The sequence below is a fragment of the Rattus norvegicus genome, chromosome 12 (genome assembly GCF_021556685.1).
Source record: "Rattus norvegicus strain SHRSP/BbbUtx chromosome 12, alternate assembly SHRSP_T2T, whole genome shotgun sequence".
In the NCBI taxonomy this organism is placed as follows: domain Eukaryota; kingdom Metazoa; phylum Chordata; class Mammalia; order Rodentia; family Muridae; genus Rattus; species Rattus norvegicus.
The window spans coordinates 34,162,109-34,181,288 of NC_141545.1; the positions used below are offsets into that span (position 1 = coordinate 34,162,109).

Consider the following 19,180-nt stretch of genomic DNA (forward strand, 5'->3'; position numbering starts at 1 on the left):
ACTTGTGCCTGGGAGGTAAATACAGGACTCCTAGGGTTTGCTGGCCAGCCAATGTAGTTAAGTCGGTGAGCCATGCTGTCTTAAGAAAGGTAAGGTGTAATCCAATCCAGGAAGGAACTCAACATCCACACCTGTACACACACACACCACAGACAGACAGACGCACAGAGACAGACAGACAGATATACACGCTATAGTCAGACAGACACAGACAGACACACACACCTCCCAGACAGACACTCCTACCTCCCTAACTCTATGAATGCACACTTAAAATCCCAGAAAAGCAGTGTCCGTGCGGTGGGGTGGGTGTCAGCACAGCATTTGCTCTCTGAGTACAATCAGACTGCTTGGCAAGGCCTCCTGCTGCCACTGATCAGGTCCTTCATGAGCTTTCCCTGGGGCTACACGGGGCATGAAAGACGGCTCTGCATCTGGACCCCTTCCCTAGCATGCACATGAGCCAGCTTGCTGCTCCAGAATGCTGCAAGGAGGACTGCTGCTGGGGAGATGAAGCAGGACGTAGAACATGTAAGGCCAGCAACATGATCAATTAATTTCATCGTGTAAAGAAACGGTCTAAGTTCCAGCCCAGTTTTCTAGGATAGGCTCACAAGGTTCACTCAAAAATTGATGACTCTTTTTTTCTAAAAGATAAGGTCTCAGTATAGTAACCCAGGCTCCCATTAAACTCAGAGATCTATCTGCCTCTGCCTCCCAAATACTGAGATTATAAAAGCCTGTGTCCCCACGTCTGGCAAGTAACTGATTTTATACAATTTTGTCACTTTCTTACATCAAAATGCCACATCTGTGTTGACCAGTGTGGAAACAGAAGTACAAAGGAGCTAGCATAGACACAGGCTGTTTGTCCTCAATGGCAGCTCCCTCTTCAGTACAAGACTCCACCCCACAGGCATCTCACTTCTCCTGAGGGATGCAGTCTGCAGCAGGGCACCACAGCACAGGCTCACCCTTCTTTGCTGAAGGCTCTCTTTCACACAACACTCACCCGTTGCATAGCCTAAGGACAGCAATGACGCTTGACACTGACCCCAGGCCAGGTACTCTGATCACTCTCCAGAGTGCTCCCATCAATGCTCAGAAAGACAAGAGAGCGGCGGCTACAAGATTCCAAAGAAACACAATCCCCTGCATCTTACAAACAAATCTCTCTACTCTTAGGTCCCACACCCTATTCAAGCAGCTCAAGGAAAGGGTGCATTTGTATCGATCAGGCATGAATTTTTCCATATCACAATACCTTGGAACAATACAGCATTTACACTATTAACATAGCATTCATAGTGTCTTACAAGTTCCCCAGCAGGATTCTTGAGTCTGTGAGAGAAACCTTGGGCTTTCCCCTTGTTGGAGGCAAGTGGTATCACTGAAACCAAGCCCTGAGGAAACAGACTGTCCATGCACAGCAATTGTGAGAAGCAGCCCCACATTTTCTCATCCCTCCTTGCCGTTCTCCACAAAACTGTCTGCCTAATCCTGTGCTGACACCAGGGCATTCTCAGAGCACCAAAGTACTCTGCAGCACAGACGCTGTGCTATCTTCCCAGTCCCTGCTCTTGCCAATCTTAACAGGTCTGACTTTTGTTTAGCACAGAAAGGTTTTGCCACTTCCCAGTCTCTGCTGCTCTATCCAATCCTGAGCTAAAGGACGTGTCATTGTGGCTTTGGGAAGTGCGGTTGGCTGCTGCTTACTCTTCTGCCTTTGCCTGATTCTTCCTTTCAGGAGTGCAGAGCCACAGGTCGGGCAAACATGCCCTCCAGGTCCCTCCCTCCCGGACCACAGAGGTGGTCGGGGTGTGATACCTCCACCCCATGCGGGAGCGCATGAGGAGTGAGGCAGTGGCTGCAAGGGAGACATACAACAGGACACTGGGTACTCACAGTCTGCCGTGTACTCCACCTGGGAGGGCTGAGCAGGAGTGCCATCTGCAGTGGGTGGGGCCGGGGCTGAGCTGTCAGCCTGTGCTTTCCGGACAAGGGCTGCTAGAGGGTGATCCGGGTCTACCACCTTCAAGGGCTGAGGACAGAGAAGACACGTGGCCTTAGCATTTTCTACATTCTGAACCACGTTGAGAAAAGGCTCAACCTTACAGCACTGTGGGCCTTAGTAAACCTCAGTGCACATTCCACACTCAGATTTAGTCAGAGTTGCCACTGCAGAAGCAGAATCACTTACAGGAGCCGGGAGGCCATGGAGGCACAACTACATGCATGAGTCCAGTGTCAGAACCACGCCTGAGCACAAGAGCGCTCCCACAAGCACACTTGCTTTGATGCTGCCTGCTCAGTGCTGGCCTACTGGCTCCAGTATGGCTCCCCTAACTCTCCACCTTGCTTCAGAAAACTACCATGCTCAATCCCTCTCTTGAACATGCCACCATCTGTGAAAGCACACACCCAAACACAACCTTCTTGCCAAGAGCCACTGTTATTTAAGCTGGGGACACACAGAGAGGTCCTGTCCAATTAGGGACAAGTGCTCCAGCTGGCTATGAGTACCAGAGGAAGTAAGTGGGTTTCATCTCCATAACAACTTCAAGGAAAAGAGAAGGTCAGAAGCAGCTCACCAAAGTGTGCATGACAAACTCACACAAACTTTGAACTTTCTCCTTCCTCAGTGGAGCTTCTCATCAACAGCTCTCACCCTCCCCTTAGTCAAGAGCCATTCCTCCCAGACATCAACTACACTTTGTGACTATGGAGACCCTCAGAGACTCTGTCTTCTACATCACACATGGCAGTCTCATAAAGATGAGAGGTAAAAGCACGTAGTCAGAAACTGTTATGAAGGGAACCAAGGCTTCAGGAAGCAGACATTTTAAAAACCTAGAAAATCCCATCCTACTAAATTCCAATCCACACAACAAAACAGTTTCCAAGTCTTCACCGACCTATTATATAATACGACAGCAACTGTCTGCTCGCGAGACCTCAATGTAGGCATGCAGGAGAGCAAACACTTCCTCACCACATGGAACAGGAAACTGAGACACCTCAGTGACAAAAAACTACAGCTGTACCACAGGAAACGGCAGGCTTCATGTGTCCAACTTCGGGACAGTGGAAACACAGCCTAGTGAGGGAGGAGATAAAGACCTTCATCAGCTCTTCCAGGCGGCTGCTCTTCTTGGAAGCAAAGAGAGACGGGTGCAGGTAACTCCCATCTTCCTCATCATCTTCCTCTTCATTGTCGGAGGTTGGCCCAGACTCTGGAATTGAATTCAAGATGTTGACTATCATATCTGATGGCATACACTTGTAATCCAGGCATCTGAGAGGCAGAGGCACGAGGAGAGCCACAAGTCTGTGGGCCAGCCTGAGACTCCACCTTCCAAAATTTTCATTTTGGTTTAACTGGTAACATGTATTAAATTACTACTATATTCTTATAAATATGCTCATCAAGATCATATTTAAAGAGATTCTGCTTGGTGGCAGATACTTATAACTAATCCTAGCACCTGGGAAGTGGAAGCAAAAGGATCAGAGTTCAAGGCAAGCCAGGGGCTTATTAGCCACAGTTTCAAAGACCAAAATAAAAACAGGGCTAGAGAGATGGCTCAGCAGTTAAGAATATTAGTTTTTCTTCCAGAGAACCTATACTGGGCAGCTCGTGATTGCCTGTAACTCTAGCTCCAGGGGACTCAGAACTTTAGCTTCCATAGGTACTGAAACAGATGTGGCACAGACTCAAAAAGACACGAACACATACATACATGTAAATACATAAGGTTTTTTCCTCCAAAACAAGGTTTCTCATGGTTTCTGTGTAGCTCTATGGACCAAGCTAGACTTGAACTTAAGAGATCACCTTGCTTCTGCCTCCCAAGTGCTGGGATTAAAGGTATGCATCACTACTGTCTGCCTTAAGAAATAAATCTTAAGCGAACAGATAAATCTTAAATTAAAAGACAGACTGACTAACTTTGGGAGCCAGTGGGTTTGATCCCCAGAATCCACCTGGTAAAAGCAGACAAATGGCTCCGGCAGATTATCCTCTGACTGCACATGTATGCCATGGTTAAGAACAGGCCTACATACATACAAACAAGTAAACATTAAAGAAGAGCATGGGGGCTGGATGCCTGGTGCAGGCTTTCACTCCCAGCACTGGCACCCACAGAGAGCTGTTTGAGTTTGAGGCACTGGGGTCTACATAGGGAGAGGGGAGAGGAAGAGGAGGGAGAAGGAGGGAGGGAAATGAATACATATGAGTTGTGGAAAAGCTTGAAGGCCGACAAGGGCAGAGCTTTTTCCCTTGGGTATCTGTACACAAAGCCCACAGGATAATATCCCTCATGGGTCTACAAGTTATTCAGAAAAAAAGCTAGAGAGAAGGGAGTGCCTCCTCTTCAATTTCCCAGCCTCCCTTTGGCATTGACTGGAATGCTATAATGGGTTTTATTTCCAAAATGGGCAAAACCTACACTCATGAAAGCAAAACATCACCAAGAGGAAACAAAACAAACCCCACAAACCCCAAAATGTCTACAAAGATGGAAAAGAAGCAATGTCCAGTTAGGATTACACGGGCGGGCTCGGGTGGAGGTGCAGCTGTTGGGGATGCTTGCTGGTGTGCAAGGCCACGGGGTAGGAAGCAGGTGCAAGGGAAGACATGGCCAGGAGGCTTGCCCCTGGGAGGCACTCAAAAAGGACACCTGGCTTCCTAAGAGTCTAGAATGGAGACACTTGCAACAGTTTCAGACAGGTAATCCAAGATAAAGGAAGCACCCTGCGCTCTAACTTCTCTTCTATGCACTGTGCTGCAGACACTTGCAAAATAACCCGAGAGTGAAACCTGAGCGTGCAAACTGTTAAGCAGCCAATTGAGAGGAAGCATTTGCAGCCCAGATGACCATTTGGCTCTCACCAATATTTAACCATATTCCAACCACCTGGGAAGTAGGGACTGAGGAAGGAGACCAGTGAACCAGCAGAGCCAACCAGCAGCACAAGAATTCAAGTCTGGATTTCAGTCACGCTCCTCTGAGAATGGGGGCCTTCACACTTCCACACCACCTTTCCCACCCTGAGACAAGTCCACGTACTTTTCTTCTCCTCGCTCTTGCTCTCAGCTAGCACCGTGTACCGTCCTTCCTTCATGGCTTTCTGGATGAACTTGTAGTAGGGGTTGAGGTAGTGATCAAACCGCAGGAAGTCGAACTGTGAGTTCCGTGCTTGCTTGGCCTTCAGCATGATCTCGAACTGTGCTCCCTGCTTGCATACGAAGTTGGCTGTGCGCTCGATGATGGCATGCATTTTGGCTGTTGGTGGCTGAGGAAAAAGTCATGTGGTCAGTCTATGTACATACGTACACGCACACGCACACACGCACACGCACACGCACACGCACACACACACACACACACACACACACACACACACACAAGTTACGTGATTTAATAAAACGGCTTGGTTATACTGCAAGGCTAGCAAGATGGCTGAGGAGGTGAATATGCTTATCACCAGGTCTAACAACCTGGATTCAATTATCAGAATCTCCGTGGTAGAAGGAGAGCGGACTCCTGAGAGCTGATCTCTGAACTCCATTTGTGCATTGTGCACATGTGCTCACAATGTCCCCAAACAAGCAAATGTACAGTATTTATAATATCAACAAAGAGAGTTTACACTAGAAAATTGCATTGAAAAATGCTATTGTAACCTCAGGACCCCAACCTTTATAAAATAAAAGTGGCTAATTTCTCAGCTAATTAATAAAATAATGTCCTCCTCACCTTGAAAAGAAGAAATGTCCAGACCAGCAAGATGGCTTATGGGTAAAGGTGTCTGCTGCTAAGCCTGAAACCCTGAGTTCAACCGTGGAACCCACAAGGTGGAATCAGTGACCCCTGCTGGCTGTCCTCTGACCCCCACATAGATGCAGTGGTGCACGGTGTCCACCAAACAAATGAATTGTAATAAAGCATTTTTGTAAAGAAGAGCAGTATCTACTATTTTAAAGTCATTGGCTCCTGAATAAAGTGGGTTCCATGTTAAAGGAAATCCAGTGTGCACTGGGACGCAGGCCCTGATACAAATTTCCACCAGCTCTGGCTTAACAAAGATTCATTTGCAAAATAGGCCATTCTCTAAACATGTCAAGGATCAAGGATCGCTTCAGCATGCCCTCCAGAGGCAGGCATGAGTGCACCCCACGGGCTCTTGGTGGACCAGGTCAGCTTACTGGCTTAGGTGTCTTGAAAGCAGTGGCTATGATAGCGCTGTGACTACAGTGGCTCAAACACAGCACCGATCATCGCCCAACCAAGCATCTGAGCTTCTGGCTCTGTTCTTGTCCTTTCCTCACTCTGCATACCCTTCGTTCTTTTGAGTGTGGGTGCTCTGAGGAAGTCAGAGGGCACGCTGCAGAGTCAGCTCTCCTCTTCCACACGGGTCCCAGGAACAAGAGTCAGGCTGTCAGGCTAGAGGACGAGTGCCTTCACCTGCCAGCCCCAAACTACCACAGAGCATACCTCATGATCCTCTACCATGATAATAAAATCTATTTCTCCTGGAGAAAGCCATTTGTAATGGTTAATTCCAATTGTCACCTTGACAGAACCTACTGTCATCTGAGAGATGGACCTTTGAGCATGCCTACTGGGGATTTCCTTGATTACTGTTAACAGAGGTGGAAGGTCTGCCTGATGTGGGTGGCACCGTACCCTGGCTTGGACCTCGGACTGCTAAGGAGACAAGCAGGGCTGATGAGCAGCAGCATTCACCCCTCTCTGTCCTGAGCACAGATGCAATGTGACCAGCGGCTTCACGCTCCTGCCCTCTCTTCCCTGCCAGGATCGACTGCACCTTGAACTGGGTGTGAGAATTAAGCCCTTTTCCAATTTTTTTCAGGCTAGCCAAGGCCATATATTAAAACCCTATCTCAAGTACAGAACAAAATAACAACAACAACACAAAAAACCAAAACAACATCAACGATAGCTAATAAGGACGGGGTACAACTCAATGGCAGAGCTTAGCACCCACAAGGCTCTGGGTTTGAGCTCTGGCACTAATAATCACATACAAGGCCAACTCCCTCCACCTGCAAACAAGCAAAAGACTCAAACCAACAAACCTGTCACGTATGCATGTCACCAAGTCTGCATGGTAGAAGGGAAATGTTCTGGTCTCATCTAGACCTGAGTCTTATGTTGAGAGCCCTTTCCCTGGAAACTCTTATCAGCCTGGCCCTAAACTCAGAATAAGAACTGAGCAGTGGGACACTGGCAGCCACAGGACAGGAAGCCCCCAAAGATATATTTCCCAAGAGCTGTAAGAAGTTCTGGATAGGAGAACTGGAAGGGACAGATCAGTAGGAAGGTGCTAAGTAGGAAGGAGTTGGTGCATCTTCACAGTGAGAAAGAAAAGAAACATTTTGCCCATAGGTCGGAATAAATGTCAGATCAGTCACAGGACAGACAGGCACAATCACGGAAGAACTAGCAGGAAATGTGGCAACTTTCCCATCAATTGGGAGTGGAAACGAACTCTCCCAAACCAAGCTTCAGACCCTGTGGCACAAAGGAGAGGAGAGACACACAACTTTGGCAGGGTGTGGAAATTAGCTGGAGAACCACACACAAACACAAGACCTGGTGCGAGAGCAGTACCCACAGGTGGGGAGGAGGGCCTTTCTTTTTCACACAGCTGAATGGACAACAGACAAGAAAGCCCAGGGTTTCTCCTACGTCACAGACTGGCATTTCCAGAGAAGAATACAAACAAGCACAGACACACAGGCCTGGGGCACGCACGTCCACAGAAGAACCAGCTCCCCATGAAAGACCAAAATGCTACATATGTCTAATAAGCCCCCTCTCTCCTTTCCCACTGCCCAGTGTATTCTTCCAGAAACATGTTCTAACAGGCCTGCTAAGCAGCAGAATTTCTGGGCCCCTAGGCCTGGCTAGTGGTGGGTTGCAGAACCCAGTAAAATATAATACCCCCAGGGAAGCCCACGAGTCCATGAGTACCTGGAAGACATCATTCACAGCTCAAGACTTCTCACACTAGGTGCAGACACCCACGTCTGCCATTTCTAGTGACTTGGGACTGAGGAGAGAGGGAATAGATGGGTTGAACAAAGGACTCCAGCACTTCACCTTACAAGGTTCCACAGGGCAACACTGCCAGCCAGAACAGGTGGCTAGCTCATGTGTGGGACTCAGGGAAGGACACAGAGTTTTAGAAACCTGGGAAAGAGACAGATACATAACTATACCATGTCAGGACACAAGATACATACATATTTGGAGAAAAGAACAGGTTTTCTGATTTTCTTCCTTTGGAGCAGAAAAACCTACCCATAAAGGTACCATTAAAAAACAAAAGCAAAGCCAGGAGTGCTAGGGCACACCTTTAATCTCAGCACTCAGAAGGTAGAGGCCGGCCTGGTCTACAGAGTGAGTTCCTGGACAGCCAGGGAAACAAAAACCAAATCGAAACAAACAAACAAACAAACAAAAAACAACACACCCCACCCTGTGCAATCCATGGTCAGGTCACCTGAAGGGGCCTGGGTCTGCAGGGTCACAGGCATGGATCAGGGGTTGGAGAGTCAGTCATGCCGGTAGGAGAGCTGGGAGGTAAAAGCAGGAAGCAGGCAGCAGGTGCCTTGTGCTCACTAGGTTCTACCCAACAGCTCAAGTAAAGCAAGAGCTCCACACCTCCTTACCCGCCTTTAACCCAGCCTTCCAGGTCAAGGTCTCCCACCCTCAGCTGTCACAGCAACACTCACCCATATAAGCAATCCACCACCTATGCTTAGTCACCAACCAGAACTACTGCTGAATACTGCTCTTAGGTTCCCCATCGCCACCACAAAGGCTGTACTCAGTCTACTGCCATCAACACACCACAGTTTTACCATCTCGGGGAGAGGAGGGGTGGACCGGGACCAGACACTCTATTCAGTGACCTCTCAAACCATGATACTGGAGAACTGTGGGAACAGAACAAGGCTCCCTTAACTGTCTGTGGGTCCAACAGCTTAGAGATATTTACCTTGGACACAGATGTTAGATCCTACAACAGGAACTAAGCTATCAACTTTCTTTTTTTTTTTTTTTAAAGATGTATTCATTTATTATATATAAGTACATTGTAGCTGTCTTCAGAAAAAACCAGAAGAGAGCATCGGATCTCTTTACAGATGGTTGTGAGCCACCATGTGGTTGCTGGGAATTGAACTCATGACCTCTGGAAGAGCAGTTGGGTTGGGTGCTCTTAACCGCTGAGCCATCTCTCCAGCCTAGCTATCAACTTTCTATTGTACCTGTGATGGTTTGTATATGCTTGGCCCAGGGAGAAGCAACTATTTTTTTTTTCTTTTTTTCGGAGCTGGGGACCGAACCCCGGGTCTTGCCCTTGCTAGGCAAGTGCTCTACCGCTGAGCTAAATCCCCAACCCCGAGAAGCAACTATTAAGAGGTGTGGCCCTGGGGGTTGGGGATTTAGCTCAGTGGTAGAACGCTTGCCTAGCGAGCGCAAGGCCCTGGGTTCGGTCCCCAGCTCCGAAAAAAAAAAGAAAAAAGAAAAAAAAAAGAGGTGTGGCCCTGTTGAAGTAGGTGTGGCCTTATTGCAGTAGGTCTGTCACTGTGGGCACGGGCTTTAGGACATTCATCCTAGCTGCCTGGAAGCCAGCCTTCTGTTGGCCTTAGATGAAGACGTAGAACTCTCAGCTCCTCCTGCACCATGCCTGCCTGGATGCTGCCATGCTCCCACCTTGATGATAGTGGACTGAACCTCTGAACCTGTAAGCCAGCCCCAATTACATGTTGTCCTTATAAGAGTTGCCTTGGTCATGGTGTCTGTTCACAGCAGGAAAGCCCTAAGGCAGGCCCTTTGTTTTTATATTTGAACAGACAGTAAAAAAAATATTTTGTGTCAAAAAACAAAAGGGCTGAGAAGGCTCAGTGGATAATGAGCTTGTTGCACAAGCATGAGGACCTGAGTTCAATCCCCTGCACTCACGTGAAAAGCTGAGCGCAGTGGCACATGCCTGCAATGCCTGGGAAGACAGAAGACGAAGAACCAATCCCAAGGGTTTGGGCTAACCATCAAGCCCAAGAGCTGAGCCTCAGGTCCCAGTGAAAGACACTGCCTCAGAAAATAAGGTGAATGGTTCCTGAACCTGAGGGTGACCTGTGGTCTCTGCTGCACAAGCACCTATGTGCGCGCACACACACCACCTCATACTTGGGAGATAAAAGAAAGAAGCCCCAAGTTTGAGGCCGACATAGGGTATATAAGTTGACCCTGCCTCAAAAGATGTGGTAGAGGCAGGAAAGATGGCTTAGCTCAAGAGCAGATACTGTTCTTGACCTGAGTTTAAGTCCCAGCACCTCCAGGCTCACACTTGCCTGTAACTCTTCCTTCTGGCCTCCATATGTACCTGCATCCATGTGAACAATGCCACCGCCACCCCATACACACCATGAAAAACCTGTCAGGTGTGGAGGTATACACCTTTAACCTCATTGGGAGACACAGGCAAGCATATGTCTGCGAATTCCAAGACAGCCTGGTCTGCATAGGGAATGCAGCCAGGGCTATATAGAGACTGTCTCAAAGAAACTAAAACCAATAAAACAAAATGGGGACGGGAGCACGGACCCCATAGTTAATCTTAACTAAATGTACTTAGTATTAAATATAGGTAATATAGCAAATGGTTCTTTAGGCTCAACGTCAATGGACTTCTAATGTAGAATAGACTAGTCTGCTTTGGAACTGCAGAAACAGTACATATCAGAACAAATATGGAAGGAGAAGATGGCTTATTGACTAAGAACTCTTTCAGGGAGCCAGGCTTGATCTCTAACACCCAGTTCCAGGGAATTTCACACCCTCTTTTGGCCTCAGAGGGAACCTGCACTCATGTGCACAAATCCCCACAGATGTGCGGAATTTAAAATGAATCTTTAAAAAAAAAAAAAAAAAGCAAAACCAAACCTAAAATATGTATTACTGTAAAACTGACAATATTAACTCTTCAGGTAAACATTTTCAGCTCTCACCAAAGCAAAACGGTTAAAAGAAGGAGACAGGGATGCAAACATAACAGAAATTTCTTCCCTCACAGGATGCAGGAAAAGAACAAGAACCTCAAGTCCATGCTGGACTGAAGGTGGCCACACCAGGGCGGAGAGTGTCAGAGGACTGGGGGTCGGTCAGTCCCCTGCCCACCTGATGATCTCCTGTGTCAAGCACAAAGCCTGGAGCAGTTATTCCTTTGACACTTGCCACTGAGTGAAAACAACGGCAAAGACAACATTTCCTGACATGCACCCCCAGGAGCCCTTTCCAAACATGACTTAGAAACAGTGGGCTGGAGACACATGCCTGCTCTCTCAGCACTTGGGCTGGGGTGGGCAGAGGTTCAAGGCCAACCTCAGCTACACACTGGGTGTAAGGCCAGATAGGGTCACCTGCAGCTCAGTTTCAAACCTAATTTAAAAGGCTACTGGTAAGATGGCTCGTCAGATGAGTACCAACAGAGACAAGCAGATGAATTCAGAGCCTTCCTTCTGCTCTCCTCATCCGTGGGAGGACGGCCAGGACACACCACACAGACCCAAGAGTGTCCAGTGAATTTGCCTCCACAGCTCATAGCAGACAAAGCCAGAAGCAGGAACTTCGCTGACGACAAGACTGCCCTGAGCACAACTGCTTCCGCACCTCAGCAGGGCAGACCCTGACTTGCCTAGGAGACCCGAGATCCCCATGGAACTCCACACAGGTCCAACACAACTCTCTGGCTAGCTGCTCGTGCTGCTGCACTTCCTCTCCTCTTCCCTTGCCCTTCCTTTTCTTGTTCTAAAATGTAGGTTCTTAAAACGTATCTTATGTATGTGCGTGTGTACCTTCATGAAGTCATGAAGTCATGAAGTCATGAGCTTGAGGGGGGCAGAGTGCATGGGGTCCCTGAACTGAAACACAGTTGTCCTGGGAATTGAACCAGGGTTCTCTGCAAGGGCAGAAAGCAATCTCTAGCACTCCTCCTCATTTTCAAAGATGGGGTCCCAGTTTGGAGCACTCAGGCTGGCTTAGAACTTGCCATCTTCCTGCCTTAGCCTCCCAAGCCCTAAGACGACAGCTGTGCACCACACCAGACACCCATTTTTCTTCAGTTAAGTGGGCTGTGCTCTCCTCCCTCTAACTCACAAATGATCTTGTAGCACAAAGCATCTCAAAGCAGCTGCGTTTTACGCCACATCCTCATGCACCACAGAGAACAGCAACCAACCACATGGGAGGCCAGTGAAGAAGCACACATACCAGCTCCACGTCAGACGGGACGCTTAGTCCTAAAGGGGCGATGAAAGGCTCCTCATTTTCTTCCAAGTTTTCAGCCTCACTTTTTTCTGTTAAAAAAAAAAAAAAAAGTTGAAGAATGTCAGCATGATGATCAACCAACAGCAGATAAGGACACAAGTGTGTGCTTTTCCTGACACAGTACTGGGGAACTACTCCTTCTACAAGTAGAACTACCCCCTGCCAGCTTCCTGCTCCACCCATTCACAGACTCCAAAGAGGTGGGGGGAGATGCAACAACAGGAGCATGTTTCCAGGGCAGGTGGAAATCTGAACTCCAGCCTGGGTGTTCTTCATCCCCAGCACACAGGCTTCTCTTCCGTCCGTCTGTCTGCTTTAGTGCAACCCAGCTCACTTTCCTGGTGTACAGGAGCTAACTTCCATGGCCACCTCCCCCAGAGCACAATGCTTAAAGCCTTAAAGACATTCAGTAAATGTAGGCAAGGGCTTGCCACAGTGCACATGTGACCATCAGGGGACAACCTTGGGTGTTAGTTCTTGCCTTCCACCCTGAGACAGAAGAAGTCTCTGCTGTGTCTGTAGTCTTCAGGCTACTCTCGCTCCACTTCCCCCTCCCATAGATGCCCGTTACCGCTTTCCAGTTTTCACATGGATCCTCATGGATGTGCATCTAATGTGTTTGTTTACCAACTTCCTTAGACCCGATGAGTGAGTTTAAAGTCATTAATGTCCTCTGACATTACCATCCACCCAGAGTCTCGGTCTGCTCTGTGCTAACTGGGTAATTTCCTTAGCACATTGGGGATAACGCCTAGATCTTCTCTACCTCTCAGCTACATCTGCCTCTCTCAGGCCCATGTTTAAGACAGCCACATTAAGCTGTCGGCAAAACTGCCTCCAACTATTTTTGTGGATCCCGGATAGCAACAAAGGTAACTAAAGTCTGGAAAAATAAATTTGATCACAAAATTGTAAAACAATCATGTCCTCTCCACCCAAGCAAACCACCCTCTTTAAAAAAAGTAACCAAGACACATTTTTAAATCTCTTTTTATCGCACCCACTTAACGTTTGTCTGTCATATATTAGACAAAGTCCTACACACTACACCTTTTCTAAGGTACTAAATAGCCAACTGAATCTTTATTGACTTTTAAAATTTCATTTTTCTCTCTTTTTTTTTTTCAGAGCTGGGGACCGAACCGAACCCAGCGCTCTACCACTGAGCTAAATCCCCAACCCCAAAATTTCATTTTTCTCTGTGTGGCTGCACACGTGTGGAGGTCAGAGAACAACTTGTGGGAGTCACCACATGGAAGTTGGCATCACTGTTACTGAGAACAGCTAATGTGGCAATGGTGCTCTCAGGGCTCACAGAAGGACTCTGCTTACACTCTAGTAAGTGCTTGCAGTTTTGACAGCGCTATTTTTACATTCAAAGGTGCCACGTTAGCCTAGGGAGGGCACTGACTTCAAGCTTTAATGTTATACTAACAGTTATGTCTTCTCTTTAGTGTCAAGAAGCCCCTTAGGCGTCCTTCCACTGGATGCTTCTGCTGAAAAAAGGATTTGCAGGAAGATTCATAGGAGACATAAGAATACTAATAATTGCTAGGCAAAACTGGCATTCAGATGTCTCCAGAATGGACACCCACACTATGAAGTGTGGTGGTTAGAGTAAGATTGGCCTTTATAGGCTCATGTATTTGAACGCTTAGTCACCAGGAAGTGGCTTAAAGTCACCTCCTATAACATTTGAAAGAATTAAAAGGATCAGGAGGTGTGATCTTGTTGGAGGAAGAGGGTCACTGGTGGCAGGGTGTGAGGTTTCAAAAGCCTTTGCTAAGCCCAGTCAGTCAGTCAGTCTGTCTGTCTGTCTGTCTGTCTGTCTCTCTGTGTGTGTGTGTGTGTGTGTGTGTGTGTGTGTGTGTGTGTGTGTGTCTGTCGCCTGCCCGCCTAAGGATCAGTATGTCCTTCTCAGCCATTGCCCTAGCACCTACCCGCAGGCTGAAATGCTCCCCATCGTGATGATACTGGACTAAAAGCCTCTGAAGCATTAAGCTAGTAGCCCCAGCTAAATGCTATCTCTCATAAGAGTGCCTTGGTCAAGACACGACAACTAAGACAGGAAGAATGTGTGTTCAGTGAAAAAGTAGGATCCCATGATGAGGAACTCAAGTGAGATTCACCCTAAGAGGAGCAAGTAAGAAGCCTCTGGATCAAGGCAGCTAAACAAAGTCAGAACTACTGTCTCTCCACTCTTCTCACAGCTCAGATCCTAGTCTCTAGCTTTGCTCCAACAAGAGAAGGGCCCTCACTAGTGTCCCAGACGTCACCGCCCACCAGGGACGGGCCTTCCTTTCCCTCACCTCTCTGCTTCGAGGGCTCCTCCTCCTCTGTGGGCTCTGACGGGTCGTAATAGTCACTGCCGTAAGTGAACCCTACGGCACTGTAGTTCCCATCCTCCGCCAGCGCTTCACTCAATCTTTTGTATTCTTCCTCTTGAATAAAAATGAGAATCTTATCAACAAAAATGGAAGTTTACTGAGGAAAACATACACTTCTAAAGTGCAGCTATCAGTGAAGCGCACGATACACTTTTTCAATTTTTTTTTTTTTTTTTTTGAGAAAATGTTTCTGGAAACGACATTTGGTATCTATTGGCATGTACTTTTTTGCCAGTACGTGTTTACCCACAGATAGAAGAATACACCTCTTTTATGGAAAATTTCTTCCTGCTGAGGAAATTTTGGGATTAAGAACTGTATTAAAGATCATTAAGGCAAACACAAGAACATCGATTTTAATTCATACGATACTGTTAAAGAAGAACAGTTAAAGAGTTTTGGTTTTTTTTGTTTTTTGGTTTTTTTTTTTTGGTTTTTTTTTTTTTTCAAATCCCAGTCTGCCCTCAAAAGCTGGGAAAATTCTCTGTGGCTCTATATATAAACTATCCTGAGGTCCTCTCAGAACGCAAAGACTCCTGTTTTTCCAATCCACTGGGTACTGTCAAGATAATATCAGAAAGAGTGAGTATAAAAATGAACGGGAGTAACTTTTTAAATACTTAAAATTTTAAAAAGGTGTGGCTGAAGTAAGTCTTTCTTGAGCAGTACCTTGCCTTGCCTCCTCCTCAAGCAAGTCCGTATGCAAGGCTAAATACCTCTCTTCATCACACAGCGCCTCTACCCGCGCCTCCTCTTCAGACAGCTGGTAGTCTCGGTTCCACGTGGCGTACTCAGCATCGTAGGCGGAGAGGTCATGCAGGTGACCACGCCCGTCGTATCTGTAATGTGAACAGGCTGGTCACTGGAGGGAAGTCTACACCCATGCTGGTTGTGTGTGACACTCTATGCACATACTTACCAAATACTTAAAATAATAAAATAAAAATATTAAAACAAATGCAAAGCTTCAGATTTATACTTAACGTGACTAATCATCTCTCACCTACTTTTAACTGGAGTAATCATAACAAACTCTAAGCAGCTCTCTACAGCACAACAGAACTTAGAGCTAAAGGCAGACAATCCTTTAGGGTAGAAAACGTATCCCCCTTGCTAGCAGTTCTTACCATGTATGCTTTGGCCAACCATTCAATGCCACTTGCAAAAAATATCTGTTCTCAGTAGTTAAATATTACAGCTTACATTCACACAGACCGAGTCCATAAATACCTATCCGACAGAACCAAACGGGCGAAATTTCCTCGCTTCTTCCTGCTAGTCCCGAACTCTCAGGAGAGATCTTCACCAAAGAAACTTGCGTCCATTGGAGGTAAAATCTTGGCTAGGCTCGCCCCTAGCCACTTGGCTGAGGAGAGAAGTGCTGGGTTATGTGGTAGAGAGACACACATACAAAGGAACAGTGACATATACATGCAGTTTAAGGAGGTTCACTGCAAACATGGCAAAACCATCGGAAGGCATCAGTATATCCCTTTAAGTCCCAGGATGAAGACGCATTGTTGAAGACCAATGGGTACTTTACCAAATTAGGATTAAGAAGAGCACTTTTTGCTATGTTTGAACATAAGACTCAATGGAGATGCTGTCAATGTACAACTGCCAGACAATAAATGAGTTAGTGAAGTTTAAATCTCAAATTTAGGTTGCATAGGTGAATGTGGAGCGACAAACCAAAGTTTGCATGATTTATTAATGTTTACTTTTGTGATAGAGACTAAATTAGGGAAGGAAAATGTACACCACAGGAAAAAGGCCAAAAATTCCTGGGAACCCCAACAGTTTCATTTTATTATCAAAATTTGTTTATCTTTGATTGTAAACCTCCTTAACTTACAAATGTATTATTTTCAAATATTACACATATACATGTGTGGTGTTTGCTCCCCACCGGTTTTGGGAGATCTAACTCAAATCATGCACAGAATGATACGGGAACTGCATACGGAGTAGAGGTTTCAGCATTTGCCCAACTTTTAACAGTACACGTCACCACCAGAGCCTGGCAAGGATCATCACTTGCTATCAACCGAGGTTCAAAGGCATAGCACATTCCAGCAGAGAGGACCATCAGACCTAGAGCCGATCTGATCTGCAACACTCCCTTCACAAGTCCTTTCTTCCTAGATCTCTCCCCAAATGGAGATGTCAGGGATCATAAAGGCCTACTGGTCATTAACTTGTCCGTTCTGGCCAGCTCAGAGGTAATCCCTACAGTCATGCAAGTTCCAAGTCTTTGCAGAATCCAGTTTTACTTGTCTCAAACGATGGATTTCCTTCACTTGGAGAAAACCACTCCACAGCTTAATAGTTGCTCAAGTGAACCTTTCAGTCCTGGCCCCAGAAGCACTATTGCCCAACGGAAGGACAAATACCCAAACCCGGGATGGTGGAGGAGGAAAGAGGGACTGAAAAAATGAGAAGAGAGGTAGGTGGGGAGCAAACCACCCAATCATGTAATGCCATTCTTTTCAAATCAAACACCTTCAGAAATCCACATTCCCACCCCTTTACCCTCAACTCAGGGTGCCCTTCAGTGGATGTGATTTGAAAAGAAACAACACAAAGGTAAACCCAGCTCCACCCTTCAGTTTTAGAAAACAGTGAAACCAGCTCTAAGCACGCTACCCCTAAGAGCAAGGTCCGCACGGGGTCGACCGGCTTCCAACAGACAGCAACTTCACCCACTACCGCGGTTGGTCAAATGGTCGCATAACCGCGGGGAAGGGCTCGCCGGACGCCAAAAGTCAAGCCGGCCAGAGACAGTTCAGGCTAACTCACGGGGTCCAAAAGAAGCTTCTACCCACGGCCTCGGCGTGCGGCGTTTCGGAGGAACAAAAGCGCACTCCCGGGCTCCCTCCCGCACAGCCAGCGGAGGGACAGCGGCACCCGCCCCACGGCGCGGGCGGGAGGCCCGGGCAGCTTCCACCGCGCTGAGTCGCCAGCAGCAGCCCGGGCTCGAGGGGTTGCGGGAGCAGAGTCGATCCCTCCGGCGACGGCGCGGCGCCAGCTCTGGCCGGAGCCTTAGGGCCGGTTTCACCGTCCCCTCCCCCCGGACGCCGGGGAACGTGGGGGCAGGGAGGCCCCCGAGTCCCCGGGCTCCGCAAAACCCCCTTTTCGGTCCTGGCCATCAAGTCAACATCAGGCGAAATCAAGCGGGCGAGGGAGGGGAGGGTCGACGGGTGGGGGGAGGAACCGACCTGTCGATGAGGATCTTGTGGTCCCCCATCCAGGGGATGAGGTGCTGTCCCTGTTCTTGGGCCAAAGCCCGCTCGTCGTCGCGGAACAACTTGCAGGCATAGCCGAAAACCAGAAGCTCCACCCGGTTGCCCCCAGTGCCGGTGCCACCGGGCCCGGCCTCCTCCTTCACTCCGCCTTTCCTCTCCGCCTTGGCGCGGCCCCCGCCGGCACCGTACATGACAGCGTCCACGACGTCCGGGCCGGTCTGCTGCTGTGCCGAACAACGTCCCTGATGCCTCGCCTGGCCTACCCTCTCAGTCAAAGGCGCCGCATCCTCTTCGTAACTTCAACACAGCCGCCATAGCGAGCCACAAAATGGAGGAAACGCAACTTCCGGTAGGAAGCCCGCACTTTCCGGAAGTAGTAGTGGTAGATTCGCCACGATCACAAGCCGTTTGAATAGCTAAAAAATACGTAGACCTTAGTTTTCGTTGTACAATTTTATCTTGAGATAGTAATTTGTGTTTATGAGAAAATTTTACTTATGCTTTTTTTGGAGACCTCCTACGATGTGGCGAAAGCGCGGTTTGTGGCCGCGCGCCAACTTCCGCTGTAGCTGGAAGGCGGCTGCGAGGTGTGTAGGCAAAGTGGGATCTCGTTGAGAGCGCGTCTCAGCTTTCTTAGTGAGACCAACGGGCTTTTGCTCATTTCTGACATCCCGTTTTTTAGATCACTAGGAAGCCTAGCCCTAGTCATCTGACTGAGGAAGCTTCCAAGACTTGTGAGCCCTAAATATTCGAGGTGGCGGGCTTTCAATGGCTAGGAGCTTCAGTGGCGGAGGAAAACTCCAGCTAGGAAACAGCGAGACGGGATGTTTCCTTCTGGGAAGCAGATCCTTTTTTTCTATTTTAAAATACAGGATGTCAATTGTGACCCAAATTGGCCTGGAACTCTGGCAGTCCTAGCTCAGTTAAGATGCTAGTATTATCGACATGAACTCTGCTGGGCTGCAGTTTTTCTGGTGTCTGACCCAGATGATTGGTTCAGAGTCGGACCGGAGAGAACACCAATGGTCCTTAAGAAAAAAACTCTGTATTTCTTTCAGCTCTGAACATAGACCCAGGGCCTCACTATCACTGGTTTATATCTGCAGCCCTTTTCGTTTTAGTTTAACTTATTTATTTTGTGTGTATGTGTGTAGGCGACTCGAGTTAGATCGAATTCGACATG

The 19,180-nt window shown here is 47.8% G+C and overlaps 1 protein-coding gene across 20 annotated transcripts in view; it reads right to left on the reverse strand.

Moving 5' to 3' along the window:
* Sfswap (splicing factor SWAP) overlaps positions 1-18,347 on the reverse strand; it is a 70,317-nt gene extending 51,970 nt beyond the window's left edge. For 7 of the 20 annotated variants that reach the window (XM_087578379.1, XM_087578377.1, XM_087578374.1 and 4 more), the window contains exons 1-7: positions 17,971-18,322; positions 15,422-15,591; positions 14,675-14,806; positions 12,309-12,394; positions 5,073-5,298; positions 3,121-3,233; positions 1,906-2,041 (exon numbers count right to left, since the gene is read on the reverse strand). In XM_087578379.1, the coding sequence (XP_087434505.1) occupies positions 1,906-2,041; positions 3,121-3,233; positions 5,073-5,298; positions 12,309-12,394; positions 14,675-14,806; positions 15,422-15,591; positions 17,971-18,188 (1,081 nt within the window). In that variant the 5' untranslated portion in view covers positions 18,189-18,322. 20 annotated transcript variants of the gene reach the window in all.
* Between the last annotated feature and the right edge of the window lie 833 nt (positions 18,348-19,180).